Consider the following 12,178-nt stretch of genomic DNA (forward strand, 5'->3'; position numbering starts at 1 on the left):
AAATAAATAAATTTGTTTTTAAAAATTAAAGAAAAGAATTAGCAACATCAGCAAATTGGCAAAGTAGGCAGCTCTAAACACCCATGCCTCCACAAAAACATTTTTTAAAAAGGCAGAAACTTTAGAACCAATGCAGTCAGAACTCTGTGAAACAGTCCAAGGTTTATAGCAACTTAAAAATGTTAGGGAGCTAAAACTACAAAACTCTTAAAAAAAAAAAACTAACAAAAACAACACAGGGGACAATCTTCCTGACATTGGATTTGACAATGATTTATTGGATATTACCCCAAAAGAATAGGCAACAATGGAAAATAATGGATAAATTGGGCTTCATCAGAATAAACGTTTTGTACATCAAAGGGCAACTCACAGAATAGGAGAAAATATTGACAAATCATATATCTGATAAAGAATTAATATCCGAAAGTTACAAAGAACGCCTATAAAAAAAATTTTTTTTAATGGGCAAAGGGCTTGAATAGGCATTTCTCCAAAGAATATCTATAGATGGCAAATAAGCACATGAAAAGATGTTCAAAATCATTAGTCATTATGGAAATGTAAATCAATGAGATACTACTTCACATCTATTAGGATGGCTATAATCAAAACGAAAACAGGAAATAACAAGTGTAGGTGAGGAAATGAAACCCTGGTACGTTGCTCGTGGGAATGTAAAATGACTCAGCTGCTTTGGAAAACAATTTGGCAGCTCCTCAAAAAAGTTAAACCTAGAATTACCACATGATCCAGCAGTTCTACTACCACCCAGAAGACTGGATATTTGGAAATCAAAAAGAATCTTGTACACTAGTGTTCACAGGATTATTCACACTAGGCTAAAAGGTGAAAACAATACTAATGTCAGGGAACAGATGAATGGATAAATAAAATATGGTATATACATTCAATGGAGCAGTATCGAGTCAGACACAAAAGGACAAATATTGTGTGATTCCTCTTATACGAAGTACCTAGAATAGGGAAATTCATAGAGACAGAAAGTAGAATAGAGGGGCTGGGAGGAGGGCGAAATGGAGATAACTGCTGAATGGGTACAGAGTTTCTGTTTGGAAGAATGAAAACATTTTGGAAATAGATAAGGGTGATGCTTACACAACACTGTGGATATAATTAATGCCACCAAATTGAACACTTTGAAAAAAATGATGGAAAAGGCAAATTTCATGTTATATATATTTTACCACAACTTAAAAGAAAAAGAAAAACAGACTTAGTGCAGGGTTGTAATTATAACTCAAAATAAGACTTCAATATAAGACTAGGCTTGCCTCATTTTTAGGTAAATATCTTCCATTGGACCTTTCATTTCATGCCCACTGTTAAAATGTTTACTATTAATGATGAAAGGACTTTTTCTGGTAGTGATTTTCCACGGGGCTTCTCTGTTCAAGGTGTACATTGTCTCCTCCCACTCTTCCCTCCTCTGCCTGCCTGGATGTGTTGGGTCGGGTGAGAGTCCCTGTTGGTGTCCGTAAGCCTCACGGAGCTGAAGGCAGATGCTGGGTGTGAGGACTGGGCAGGAGGAGACAGGGCACCCACGGAGAGGCTGGACGTGGGCTGACGGCTTCCTCTGGGGCACTGACAACCAGGGGGGCGTGCAGAGCTAGCGGGCACGGGCACACGGAGCAGCGGGCCGCGCAGGCATGCGAGAGAGCACGGGAGTGCCCATGACTATGTGGGTGGCTGACACCTGGGGCTGCTCCAGGAGTGGGGGACCCCAAGGCTTCAACTGCCCACCTTCCCCTCACCTCGGCCCGACCGCAGGGAGAAGCTCAGTGTGCGTTTGATGCCCTCACAGTTGCCCGGGTCTTCATTGATGATGCCCACGTTGGTGTTCCAGGTGGTCCAGTTCACCTCGTCCACCCTGCAAGGGGAGGAGGTGAGGGAGCAGGGAGCTGGTGGTCCACGGCCAGCTTCCCCACCCCGCAGGCCACGCCCGTAGACCAGGATGGGGAGACACAGCTGGCGAGAGGAGGCGCAGAGGGGCCTGCCTTTTGGACACCACCCCTGAAGATGAGTTCTCTGACCACACTGTGGGACCCAGGAACTTTAAAGATTGGATTCCTGGTTCCGACCCTGATCGCTAGGTGACCCCTTCTGGACACCTCATTTACCAGTATTTCATGTCTGGATCCCACCATCTGGGATCTATGGTGGGGCCCCTATGCTCACAGTCAACCCCTAGGGCAGCCCCTGAACCTACAGTTGCCTTGGGAGAGTCCTTTATGTTCATGACTGGGCCCAAGAGACCCTGAGAAAGGCTTACGTTCCCACAGTTGGTTCCAGGTGGGTCCTGCATACCCATGCTAAGCCCTGGAATGGCCCCTGTACCCACAGCTGGCTCTGGGTGAATCCCCAGGCCCACAGGTGAGCCCTGAGTTAGGCCTCTGTACCCACAGCTGATTCTGTTGGGTCCCAATATCCATAGCTTAGCCCCCAAGTTCCCCAAGCTTTGATTCTTGCCTGGGAATTACCTGAAACACCACCTGTAGTCGTCCTTGCCGTCAGCTGTGTACCCCACCTGCAGCAGCTTGCCTGAGCGAAAGGCCTTCCTCATACACTTAAGGAAGCTCTTCTCCGTGTCCAGGATGGTGATGGCTCTCTGCAGGACGACACAAAGGGCAGAGGGGCAGAGGGTTCATCCAGGAGCCGCCCCTGGCTGCCAGTGTCACCTGCCAAGATCAGCGTCTGCAGGGTCTCTCCCCGTCCCTGCGCCTCCGAGCCGGACCTCCAGAACCCTCTGCACCAGGCTGGTTCCCACAGCCAGGCGGGTGCACATTCCATGGATGGAGCTCAGACCTGCACAGGCACTGCTGGTGCCTTCCAGGTCTGGGCAGGGCAACCATGAGTTAGATGGAGTGTGCCAGCCCCAGTTCCTCCCCTGAGGAGCTCACAAAGGGGCAACGTGGTATAGTGGCTAAGAGCAGAGGCTCGGGGGTGAGACTGCCTGTGCCGAGTCCTGGCTACCTTGGACACAGATACCTAACTTCTCTATGCCTCGTGCCTTCACCCAAAAACGGGGAGAGTGAGAGTGCCCCCTTGGTAGCATTACTGTAGGATTAAAGAGAGCATGTACGTAAGACACTTAGAACAGTACCTGGTGTAGAGCCAGTGCTACTTAATAACAATGATGCTTTTATCATTAGTTGGAAAGGCAGATGTAGACCAGGTGTCTCAAAGATGCAGCTCTCAGGGCCCATCCCATATTAGCTGCTTCCCGAGTCTGGTCTCTGGTGCCCACTCTAGATGGAGTTCCTCTGCGACAGGCACCCCCGTGGGGCTGAACCCTCCATCTCCTCCCCGCAGGGACTGCCCAGCCCACAGTAGACACAGAGTCTGCAAACACCCGCTGGTGACCCTGGGCAGGGACCCCTGTGGGAGGAGCCAGGGGGAGCCAACTGAGGGAGAGGCTGCTGCCTGAGCCCGTGGCCTGGCTAGGCTCTCTGCACCCTCCCCAAAGCGTGCAGGGGATCCCCTCGTGCTGCACACACCCCGCCAAGCACCCACCTGCAGCTTCCAGATGTTCTTGCTCTCCTGTGCGATCTTGTTGACCGTCTCGCCCATGAGGGCAATGAGCATGTTGAGCAGGAGGATGTACGTGAGAATCACATAGGCCAGTAACAGGATGACAAAGACAGCCTTGAAGTCATAGTTCTCCGTGAACTCCAGGTCACCCATGCCGATGGTGAACTTGAACAGCTCCAGACACGTGGAGTACAGGCTGTTGTAGGAGCTGTCGGACGGCCGGCAGCCAGGACCTCGCCACCTGTGCGACGTCAACTCAGCCGACACGGAGCCATTCTTCCCATCCTCAATCAGTGTCACCACCGCTGTAGGGCATGGGGAACATGTGGCTGGATGGAAGCCAAGACCCCAGGTTCCCCAACATGCACACCCACTACCCCCAGGATGGGTCTGCGGCAGGAACTCTGGCCTGGCTGTGAGAAACCTTTGTGTGATTTTTGTTTTTAAAAGCACTCCCTTCTTCAAAACTATCAGTTTGTCATAATATACTGTTTTATTAATAGAAAAGTTTTATCATCATCTGCTAGGGGAAAAAAATGCTAAAATAAATATATATGCACAATGTGATACAGTCACATGTGTGCAGTACACAAGCTGCCTAACCTTACATGTCAGCCCTGGGTCCGCATCTACTTTCTCAGTCACACCTTTGTCTGCCTGTGCCCCTTAGAGGGTAGCCCAGAGCCAGCCCATTCCAGAACCATGGGGGCTAAGCAGCTCAGATCAGAATGGCTTCTTGCTGCATTCTGTACTCTTCTTTGGGAGAGATACTCCAGAGCCTGAGAGCTTCTGTAGCAGTTGTGCCCCATGGTTACTGCATAACCCCCTTGGCCTTATCCCCTCCTGTGGCTCAGATCAAGCGCCAGAGCCCACACTAATCCCTATGAGATCCCTTCCAGTCAAAGCTGCCCATCACTCCCAGACAGGATACCACGTGAACCACGTAACAGTAGGACTCAGATGGGGATCAAAGCAGGACTCAGTTGCTAAGAAAAGGATGTGGTGTGTCAAAAGGGCACAGGAGCCAGCTGCAAGGGACTCCTAATGACTATTTCTCAGAGAATTTGAGCATGAAAAGAAATGATAATAGTAAGGAGTTATAACCCACTTAACAAAGTGAGAATCCACACACACAAAAGAATCAAAGAGGCCCTACTGATGTAAATAAATAAATCAATGTAGGAGAATGGAAACCCCTTCCATTACGTTACTGTAGGGAAAGCTCTTCCAGACAATAGCATGCCAGCTAACAAACGTAGAAAGAATAAATTAGAAAATTATCATTTGGCAACCATCACAGGATCAGGTGATTCAGGTGGGAACCATCAGTGGATGCTAAAACCACTGGGTGAAAGTTTGATGAGAAACAGGATATTTACAGTCTCAAAGCATCACCTCACAAATTACTTATCAATTACAAAGGGAAAGATAATAACTTGACAGTGGATAAATCTGGTAGACCTACCAAAACCAGGTAACCAAAGTTAACATCACCAGAGGGAATGTAAATTGGTGCAGCTACTATGGAAAACAGTATTGAGTTTCCTTAAAAAACTAAAAATAGAGCTACCATATGATCCAGGAATCCTACTCCTGCGCATATATCTGGAAAAAACAAAAGTTCTAACTCAAAAAGATACATGTACTCCAATGTTCATAGCATCACTATTTACAATAACCAAGACATGGAAGCAACCTAAGTGCCCATTGACAGATGAATGGATGAAGAAGATGTGGTATATATATATACAACGGAATATTACTCAGCCATAAAAAAGAATGAAATATTGCCATTTTCAGCAACATGGATATACCTAGAGAATATCATACTAAGTGAAGTAAGTCAGACAGAGAAAGACAAATACTATATGGTACCACTAATATGTGTAATCTAAAAAATAATATTAATGAATCTATAAGCAAAACAGAAACAGACTCACAGACATAGAAAACAAAACTTACCATTATCAAAGGGGAAAGGGAAGAGGGGAGGGATAAATTAGGAGTATGGGCTTAATAAATACAAACTGCTATATATAAAATAGATAAGCAATGAGGATATACTGTATAGCATAAGGAACTATATTCAATATTTTGTAATAAACTATAATGGAAAATAACCTGAAAAAACATACATATATGTGTGTAACTGAATCACTTTGCTATACACCTGAAACTAATGCAATATTGTAAATCAATTATACTTCAATTCTAAAAAAAGAACCACAAAGTTATCATCAGAAATGGGACAGACAGACATCACGGGACTCCTGATATAAGGAAGACACACATACTTCACTGATATTCTGACCAAACATGTATACCGAAATCTAATTGTGAGGAAACAGCAGATAGACACAAACTGACAGACATTGTAAACACTGGTCTTTACTCAATAAAAATGCTAAGATCACAAAAGAGAAGGAAAGATTGAGGAACTGAAGGAGACCAAACAGACTTGACAAGTGAATGTAATGTGTGATCTGGGATTTTCATTTCTGTAAAAGATATTTTTAGGACAATTGGTGAAATTTGAATAAGGCTGGAAATGAGCTAATAGTCCTGTATTGATATTGATTTCCTGATTTTGATCATTATGCTGTGTTTATGTAAGAGAATGTTCTTGTTTTTAGGAAATACACACTGAAGTATTCAGCGGTAAAGGACTGATCATGTCTGCAACTCACTCTGTTCTTTTAAGTATGGTGTAGTGTGTGTGTGTGTGTGTGTGTGCGCGCGCGTGTGTGTGTGTGTGTGTGTGTGTAGCTGGGAGAGAAAGTGATTTTTTAAATGTGGTAAAATTTGGGGAATCTGAGTAAAGACTATAGAGAAGTTATTTGTACTATTCTTGTGGCTTTTCTGAAATAACATCAAAATTTTTTAAAAGTTTAATTGAGCCAAAATGCAGCTATACTATAGGTAAGCAGCACTTCATACCTCTAAAATGACTTAAAATCTTTTATGAATCAATTTCTAAGTTCTCCTACTATTTCAGTGTATTCACTGTCCATCTGCTCTGTCACCTGCAGACACACACCCCGGTGGGCCTCTCCCCACCCAGCCTGGCAGGGTCCTCAGGAAGCTGAGGTCAGCGGGACCCCCTGCGCCCCACCAGCCCTGACCAAGCCCGTTACCTGTGGAAAACCCAAATAAGAAAACGAGATAAACAAACATGAAGCGACACAGGTCTCTCAGGATCATCTGCGGGAGAAAGCAGGCTTGTCAGAAGCAAATCAAGGCCTGGGAGGGGCCAAGGGAAGGGCCAGGACTGTGTCGGCCTGGGGGCTCATCTTGAGCGCAAGTGGAATCAGAGGACAGACAGGTAGGTTTGGTTTGGTGGTTTTCAGCTCAGGTGTCATGAGGGAGTCACCACAGCTCCCCCCGCCCCCCGCCCATGGGCCTTTTTCTGGTGGGAGAGGGGGGCCTGGCATGTGGCAGGTCAAGTTTCAGGGGAGCCCCCCAAACCTGGGTCAAGGCCAGATTGCCTCATTGTTGGGGAATTCTCTGCAAAACTGGGTCTTAAAGCAGCACCTCCCCAGACAACAACTCCCCAGACCGGGTCCCACACACTCAGGAGGTAAACGGGCTCTGCAGAGAACCGCTCCGGCACCGGCACCCACCTTCTCAATCATGACAGCATAGATGCCCATCTGCTGGAAGCCGCGGGTGTAGTAGAGCATGTTGGTCCAGCCCATGGCCAGGGAGAAAACCATGGAGGCCACGTACTCCTTGCAGTGGCAGAAGTATAGCACGACGGTCCCCAGCATGAACAGCGACTGCACGAAGCTGACGGGGGAGGGACAGCAAGCCCTGTCCATGGGCACCGGGGGGCCTGCACCCTCACAGACAAGACCCCAGATGCCTGGACCTCTCCTCAGAGGCACAGCCCCAGGCCACGGGTGAGCTGGGGATGGCTGTCCTCCCTCCGTCAGCCCATGAGTCTCAGTGGGAGGAGTATCGCTCCCAAGAGGCAAAAATCGGTTCGGGGGGCAGGGGGAGGGGGTGTTGCATGTGCAAAATCTTATCCTTTTTACACACAAAACACAGATACAAATACAGTACATAAACGCATATATAGTACATTTGCAGTAGGAGATTTCATGGGAGGGGCAATTAGGAAAAAAATTTTCTAAAAAGGCTGAGAAAAAGGGCTGTAGCTCCAATAGCCTCCCTGCCCAGTCCCTGGGAACAATAACCTCACGGACAACAGAGAACCTAGGAGGCCTAGGCCTCTGAGGAGGTCTAGGCTGTGCTCTCTTGAAAGAACCACAGGTAGAGTCTGCTGGTCACACCCTCAAACTCAGGTGAGGAGCCAGGGAAGATGTCCTCTCACTCTTTAGTCTGGTGAGGGCTGCCCTAGTCGGAGCCTTGGAGAGGCTGGAGGACGTCTGGACGATCCTATGATCATTATCCTATGACGATCCTATGACAGGGTCTGCTCAGTTGTCCCTTCTTTACTTATTCGTCCCAGGTCTCCTTGTTCATCATGGCCTCCTCCCGGAAGTGCCCGCCCAACAGCTGCATTAACACAGAAGCCTGCACTGACCACCCAACCTCCCATTTGTGTGTGAGAACCCAGCAAAAAGTCACCGCTGTGCTGATGTGAGTGTACTGAAAACTAGTGTCCTTAAACTGGCTCGTCAATTGGAGTTCTGCTGCAAAGAAAAACTATTCCTCGGCATCTGCAGACCCTTGGCCAAAATAAGAACTGACGCCAGCTGACATAGGCAAATGGAGTCCCCACCTAGGAATTCTGGAAGCTGGGACGTAGTGAACAAATGGAAACTGACCTAGCAGACCCAAGAAAGCCAAATTCAAATCCATAGTGCGGAAACCTGAGAACCAACTCGTTTCATCAAGGAAACTCAAAAGGCTTTCGAGGGGAGGTGAAGAGACCTGACGTGAGTAAGAGTGGAGGTGTTGTCTCTGAAGAAGATAAAGCAGAGGGTCTTTGGACCCGGTTTCATCAGACACCCAAGAAAGCATTGGTATTTTACCCAAAACAGGAGATTGTGTGATTTCTATACAAGACATTACGTAAAGCCCTCTTCTCCACTCAGCTCTCAGGAAGCTGGCAGCTAGACTTCTTCCCTCCGGATAGGAGATTGAAAAGATGCAACAGATTGACTTTGGACATTCTCCAACAAATTGTTTATCTAGACCAGACTATAATGCAGCTAAAAATTGATAAGCACCGGGCTTCCCTGGTGGCACAGTGGTTAAGAATCCACCTGCCAGTGCAGGGGACACAGGTTCAAGCCCTGGTCCAGGAGGATCCCACATGCCGCAGAGCAACTAGGCCCGTGCACCACAACTACTGAGTCTGCGCTCTGGAGCCTGTGAGTCACAACTGTTGAAGCCTGCACGCCTAGAGCCTGCGCTCCACAACAAGAGAAGCAACCGCAATGAGAAGCCCGCGCACTGCAACAAAGAGAAACCCCGGCTCGCTACAACTAGAGAGAGCCCATGTGCAGCAACAAAGACCCAACGCAGCCAAAAATAAATAAATAAATAAACTTAAAAAAAAAAGGGGGGGGGAACAAATAGAATTTTTTTAAAAGAGCACTTAGGAATTAAAAACATGATATAAAAAATAATAAACTCACTAGAAAGAATGGAAATTAAAATTGATTTGAACCTCCCAGAAAGAAGAGCCAAAAATAAAGAGAACACAAGTGAAAAAATGTAAGAACTAGTTCAGGACGAAGTCAGGAGGTTCAATATACAAATCACAGGAGTTCCAGAAGAGAGATCAAGAAATAATTCAAGAAAATATACAAAAATATAAAGGACATAAATTTATAGATTGAAAGAGCCCACTAAGTACCCAGAATATTGGATAAAAACAAACCTGCATCAAGAAACATCAAGTTTCCAAACACTAGGAATAAACAGAAGATACTATAGGTTTACGAAGAGAAAAACCAAAAGAGGTCTTAAAAGAGGATTCAGAATCAGAATGGCTTCGGACTAGTCGCCTTTAATATTGAAAGCAAAGAAAAAATGGAGAAATATCTTCACAATTTTAAAAGAATTTTATAACCAACCTTACTATCAATCAAACGTGAAGGTACAGTAGAAATATTTTCAGATGTGCCAGATTTAAAAGAAATTCCCTAGCACCTGGAACATACCTGGCACAGAGTGGACCCTCAGTATTCCTCACCCGACAAACGTTTATTGGGTGCCTTCCATCATTCATTCAACATGTTTATGAAGCCCTACTATGTGCCAGGTCCAGCAGATGTGAGAGAATGAGTGAGAATGAGCTGATTGCTGTAACCCCAGGTCTCATGCCCAAAAGATGCTATCTGCTACAGAGGCATAAGAGTCAGTATCACTTACAAAAGCATCTCACTGTAGCTGTCCACAAATAAGGTCTTCAGTGATGGCCGTCTCTGCAGGAAATATTGAATCTGCAGGTAAACAGAGTAAGATCCCAGGAAAGGTTAAATGGTGAGCGCCCAGAATGCTTCCTAAATGGAGCCACGATGGACCATGGGAGTGCATCAAAGCAAAGATAACGAAGACAGTGAAACAGGATGGGTCAGGCTAATGGGGTAATGTTATGTACTCGGTCAGGAAGATTTTTTTAAAATAGAGTGGAATTACAGCTATACCTAGAAGCAAAGATGGGAAGGAAAACCACCAAAATGTTATTAATTGCTGTGCTTGAATGATGGAATTGGGTGATTTTTTTTCCTTCTTTTTAATTTGTACTTTTTCTTCCTAATTTTCTTAAAGAAGTTTGAATTACAGTAAAAATTCTTTAACCATCCTCCACCGAACTAACTCCCCAGGGTAAACCAGTGCTCTCCACCCCCCGAAAACATTCTGACTGATGCCCACGGTGCATGCTCCCCTCCAGGACACCCACACCCGCCTTGCCCTCCCACTGGTTAATCCTGTTTGACAATAATGCTTTTTGCCCACTGCACTTGCTACTGCAGCTTTGTACTTTACTAAAATATAAACTAGGAGGGTGAAAATAAACAGAAACAGTTGTTTCTGTGAAGACAGAGTCCAGTGATTTGGAAAGACTCCTTAAAGGTGAGTTACTGAAAAAAAAAAAAAAAAGAGGTGTAGCTTAGATCAAAAAGATTAAGGGGCGGCTTCCCTGGTGGCGCAGTGGTTGAGAGTCCACCTGCCGCGGGTTCGTGCCCCGGTCCGGGAGGATCCCACATGCCGCGGAGCGGCTGGGCCCGTGAGCCATGGCCGCTGAGCCTGTGCATCCGGAGCCTGTGCTCCGCAGCGGGAGAGGCCACAGCGGTGAGAGGCCCGCGTACCGCAAAAAAAAAAAAAAAAAGATTAAAGGAAAAAATCACAATAATCTCAAATTCTGCATTCAGGTCCCTTTGTACATGCAACAGTGGTTCCACATATATTAGAAGAATGGCCAAGGAATATGCATGTTTGAGTTTTTAGTTAAAATGGTTCCAGTTTACATATAGATTTCTTTCATTATTCAGAGCTATAATGGGCTGTTTCAATTAATTAAACAACTACTAGTCATGATCCTGTCTCTTAATAGGCTTCCACTCTATCTCTGTAATTAAATATTACATTCAGTGGGGAGCCCTGACTGCCTGTCTTCAAGCATGACTGCCCTGGGTCTGCAGGGACCCACTGGGCAAACCTGCACCCTCCCACAGCTGTGAATGCCTGAGGGATCTCATCTTCACCTGTGCGTCTCTAAGCTCCTCTATCAGGGCCATTATGTGGCTGATGAATTAAAAAGTGGGTGAGCGCTGAGTGAGTCTCTTGACTTTTTGTTTTGGTGATAGTGGAAACTCACGGAGTTGGAAGGAATGCTTACCCCTCGGAAAAAAAAGTAGACTCCCCCTGCTACAGAAAGAATCTCTCCAGTGACTCGGAAATAGCCCCCAACGGTGTGTTTCAGCTTAAAGGGAGGCTGCAAAGGGCAGAGAAATTAGTGATTCCATTCACTCATTCATTCATTCCACAAACATTTACCTGGTACAGAGCCCTGCGATTAAGACCCAGCCCCTTCTGGAAAGGCTCAGCCTCCATCAGGAGAGAGAGACACAAATAAAGACAATGCATAATTATGGGGACACCTGCAAGGAGGCCCCTCTGTGGGACCTGATTTCCAAAGTGGCAGCTTCCAGCTGCTAAGAGGAGTGTCCTTACTGTACTGTGCTGTCTCGTGTTAGGATGATGTCCTAACCTGGAGCTCTGCTTGGCTGGGAGGACGGTGGTGGCATTAGGTGGAGGCACCCTTACAGATCCAATGTCATGTGCTTCCTGCTGTTCCCACAGCCTATGGCGAACGCCTGGTCTCCCAGAACTGTCAAGGTTCCCCACGGATGGTGGAGGGAGAGACGTCACCGTCACACACACACACGCACGCGCGTGTGCGCCCACGCACGTGTGTGTGTCGTCCTTGTGTTTCAGCCACAGTTTTCCAGAGTGGGTTTCCTTCCAGCCTATCATCCATGTTTCATAAGCACTAGTTCACTAGCTTGTCTCATTAGTACACATTTTGTTTCTCTTAAAGTCGTTAGATGGCCTTAATAGTTGTATAGAAATTGGGTCTCCCCTAACTAGGAAGTTGAGTTTTTCAACCAAATTTACAAGCAAGGCAACCTGGAGATAAAGGCAGCAA

The 12,178-nt window shown here is 46.3% G+C and overlaps 1 protein-coding gene across 2 annotated transcripts in view; it reads right to left on the minus strand.

Moving 5' to 3' along the window:
* TRPV1 (transient receptor potential cation channel subfamily V member 1) overlaps positions 1-12,178 on the minus strand; it is a 32,761-nt gene that overhangs the window by 5,253 nt on the left and 15,330 nt on the right. For both annotated transcript variants that reach the window (XM_030861763.2, XM_060291283.1), the window contains exons 9-15: positions 11,369-11,464; positions 9,898-9,968; positions 7,173-7,338; positions 6,687-6,753; positions 3,535-3,857; positions 2,502-2,629; positions 1,776-1,891 (exon numbers count right to left, since the gene is read on the minus strand). In XM_030861763.2, the coding sequence (XP_030717623.2) occupies positions 1,776-1,891; positions 2,502-2,629; positions 3,535-3,857; positions 6,687-6,753; positions 7,173-7,338; positions 9,898-9,968; positions 11,369-11,464 (967 nt within the window). The remainder of the gene's footprint in view (positions 1-1,775; positions 1,892-2,501; positions 2,630-3,534; positions 3,858-6,686; positions 6,754-7,172; positions 7,339-9,897; positions 9,969-11,368; positions 11,465-12,178) is intronic.

The sequence above is a fragment of the Globicephala melas genome, chromosome 20 (assembly GCF_963455315.2).
Source record: "Globicephala melas chromosome 20, mGloMel1.2, whole genome shotgun sequence".
NCBI lineage: Eukaryota > Metazoa > Chordata > Mammalia > Artiodactyla > Delphinidae > Globicephala > Globicephala melas.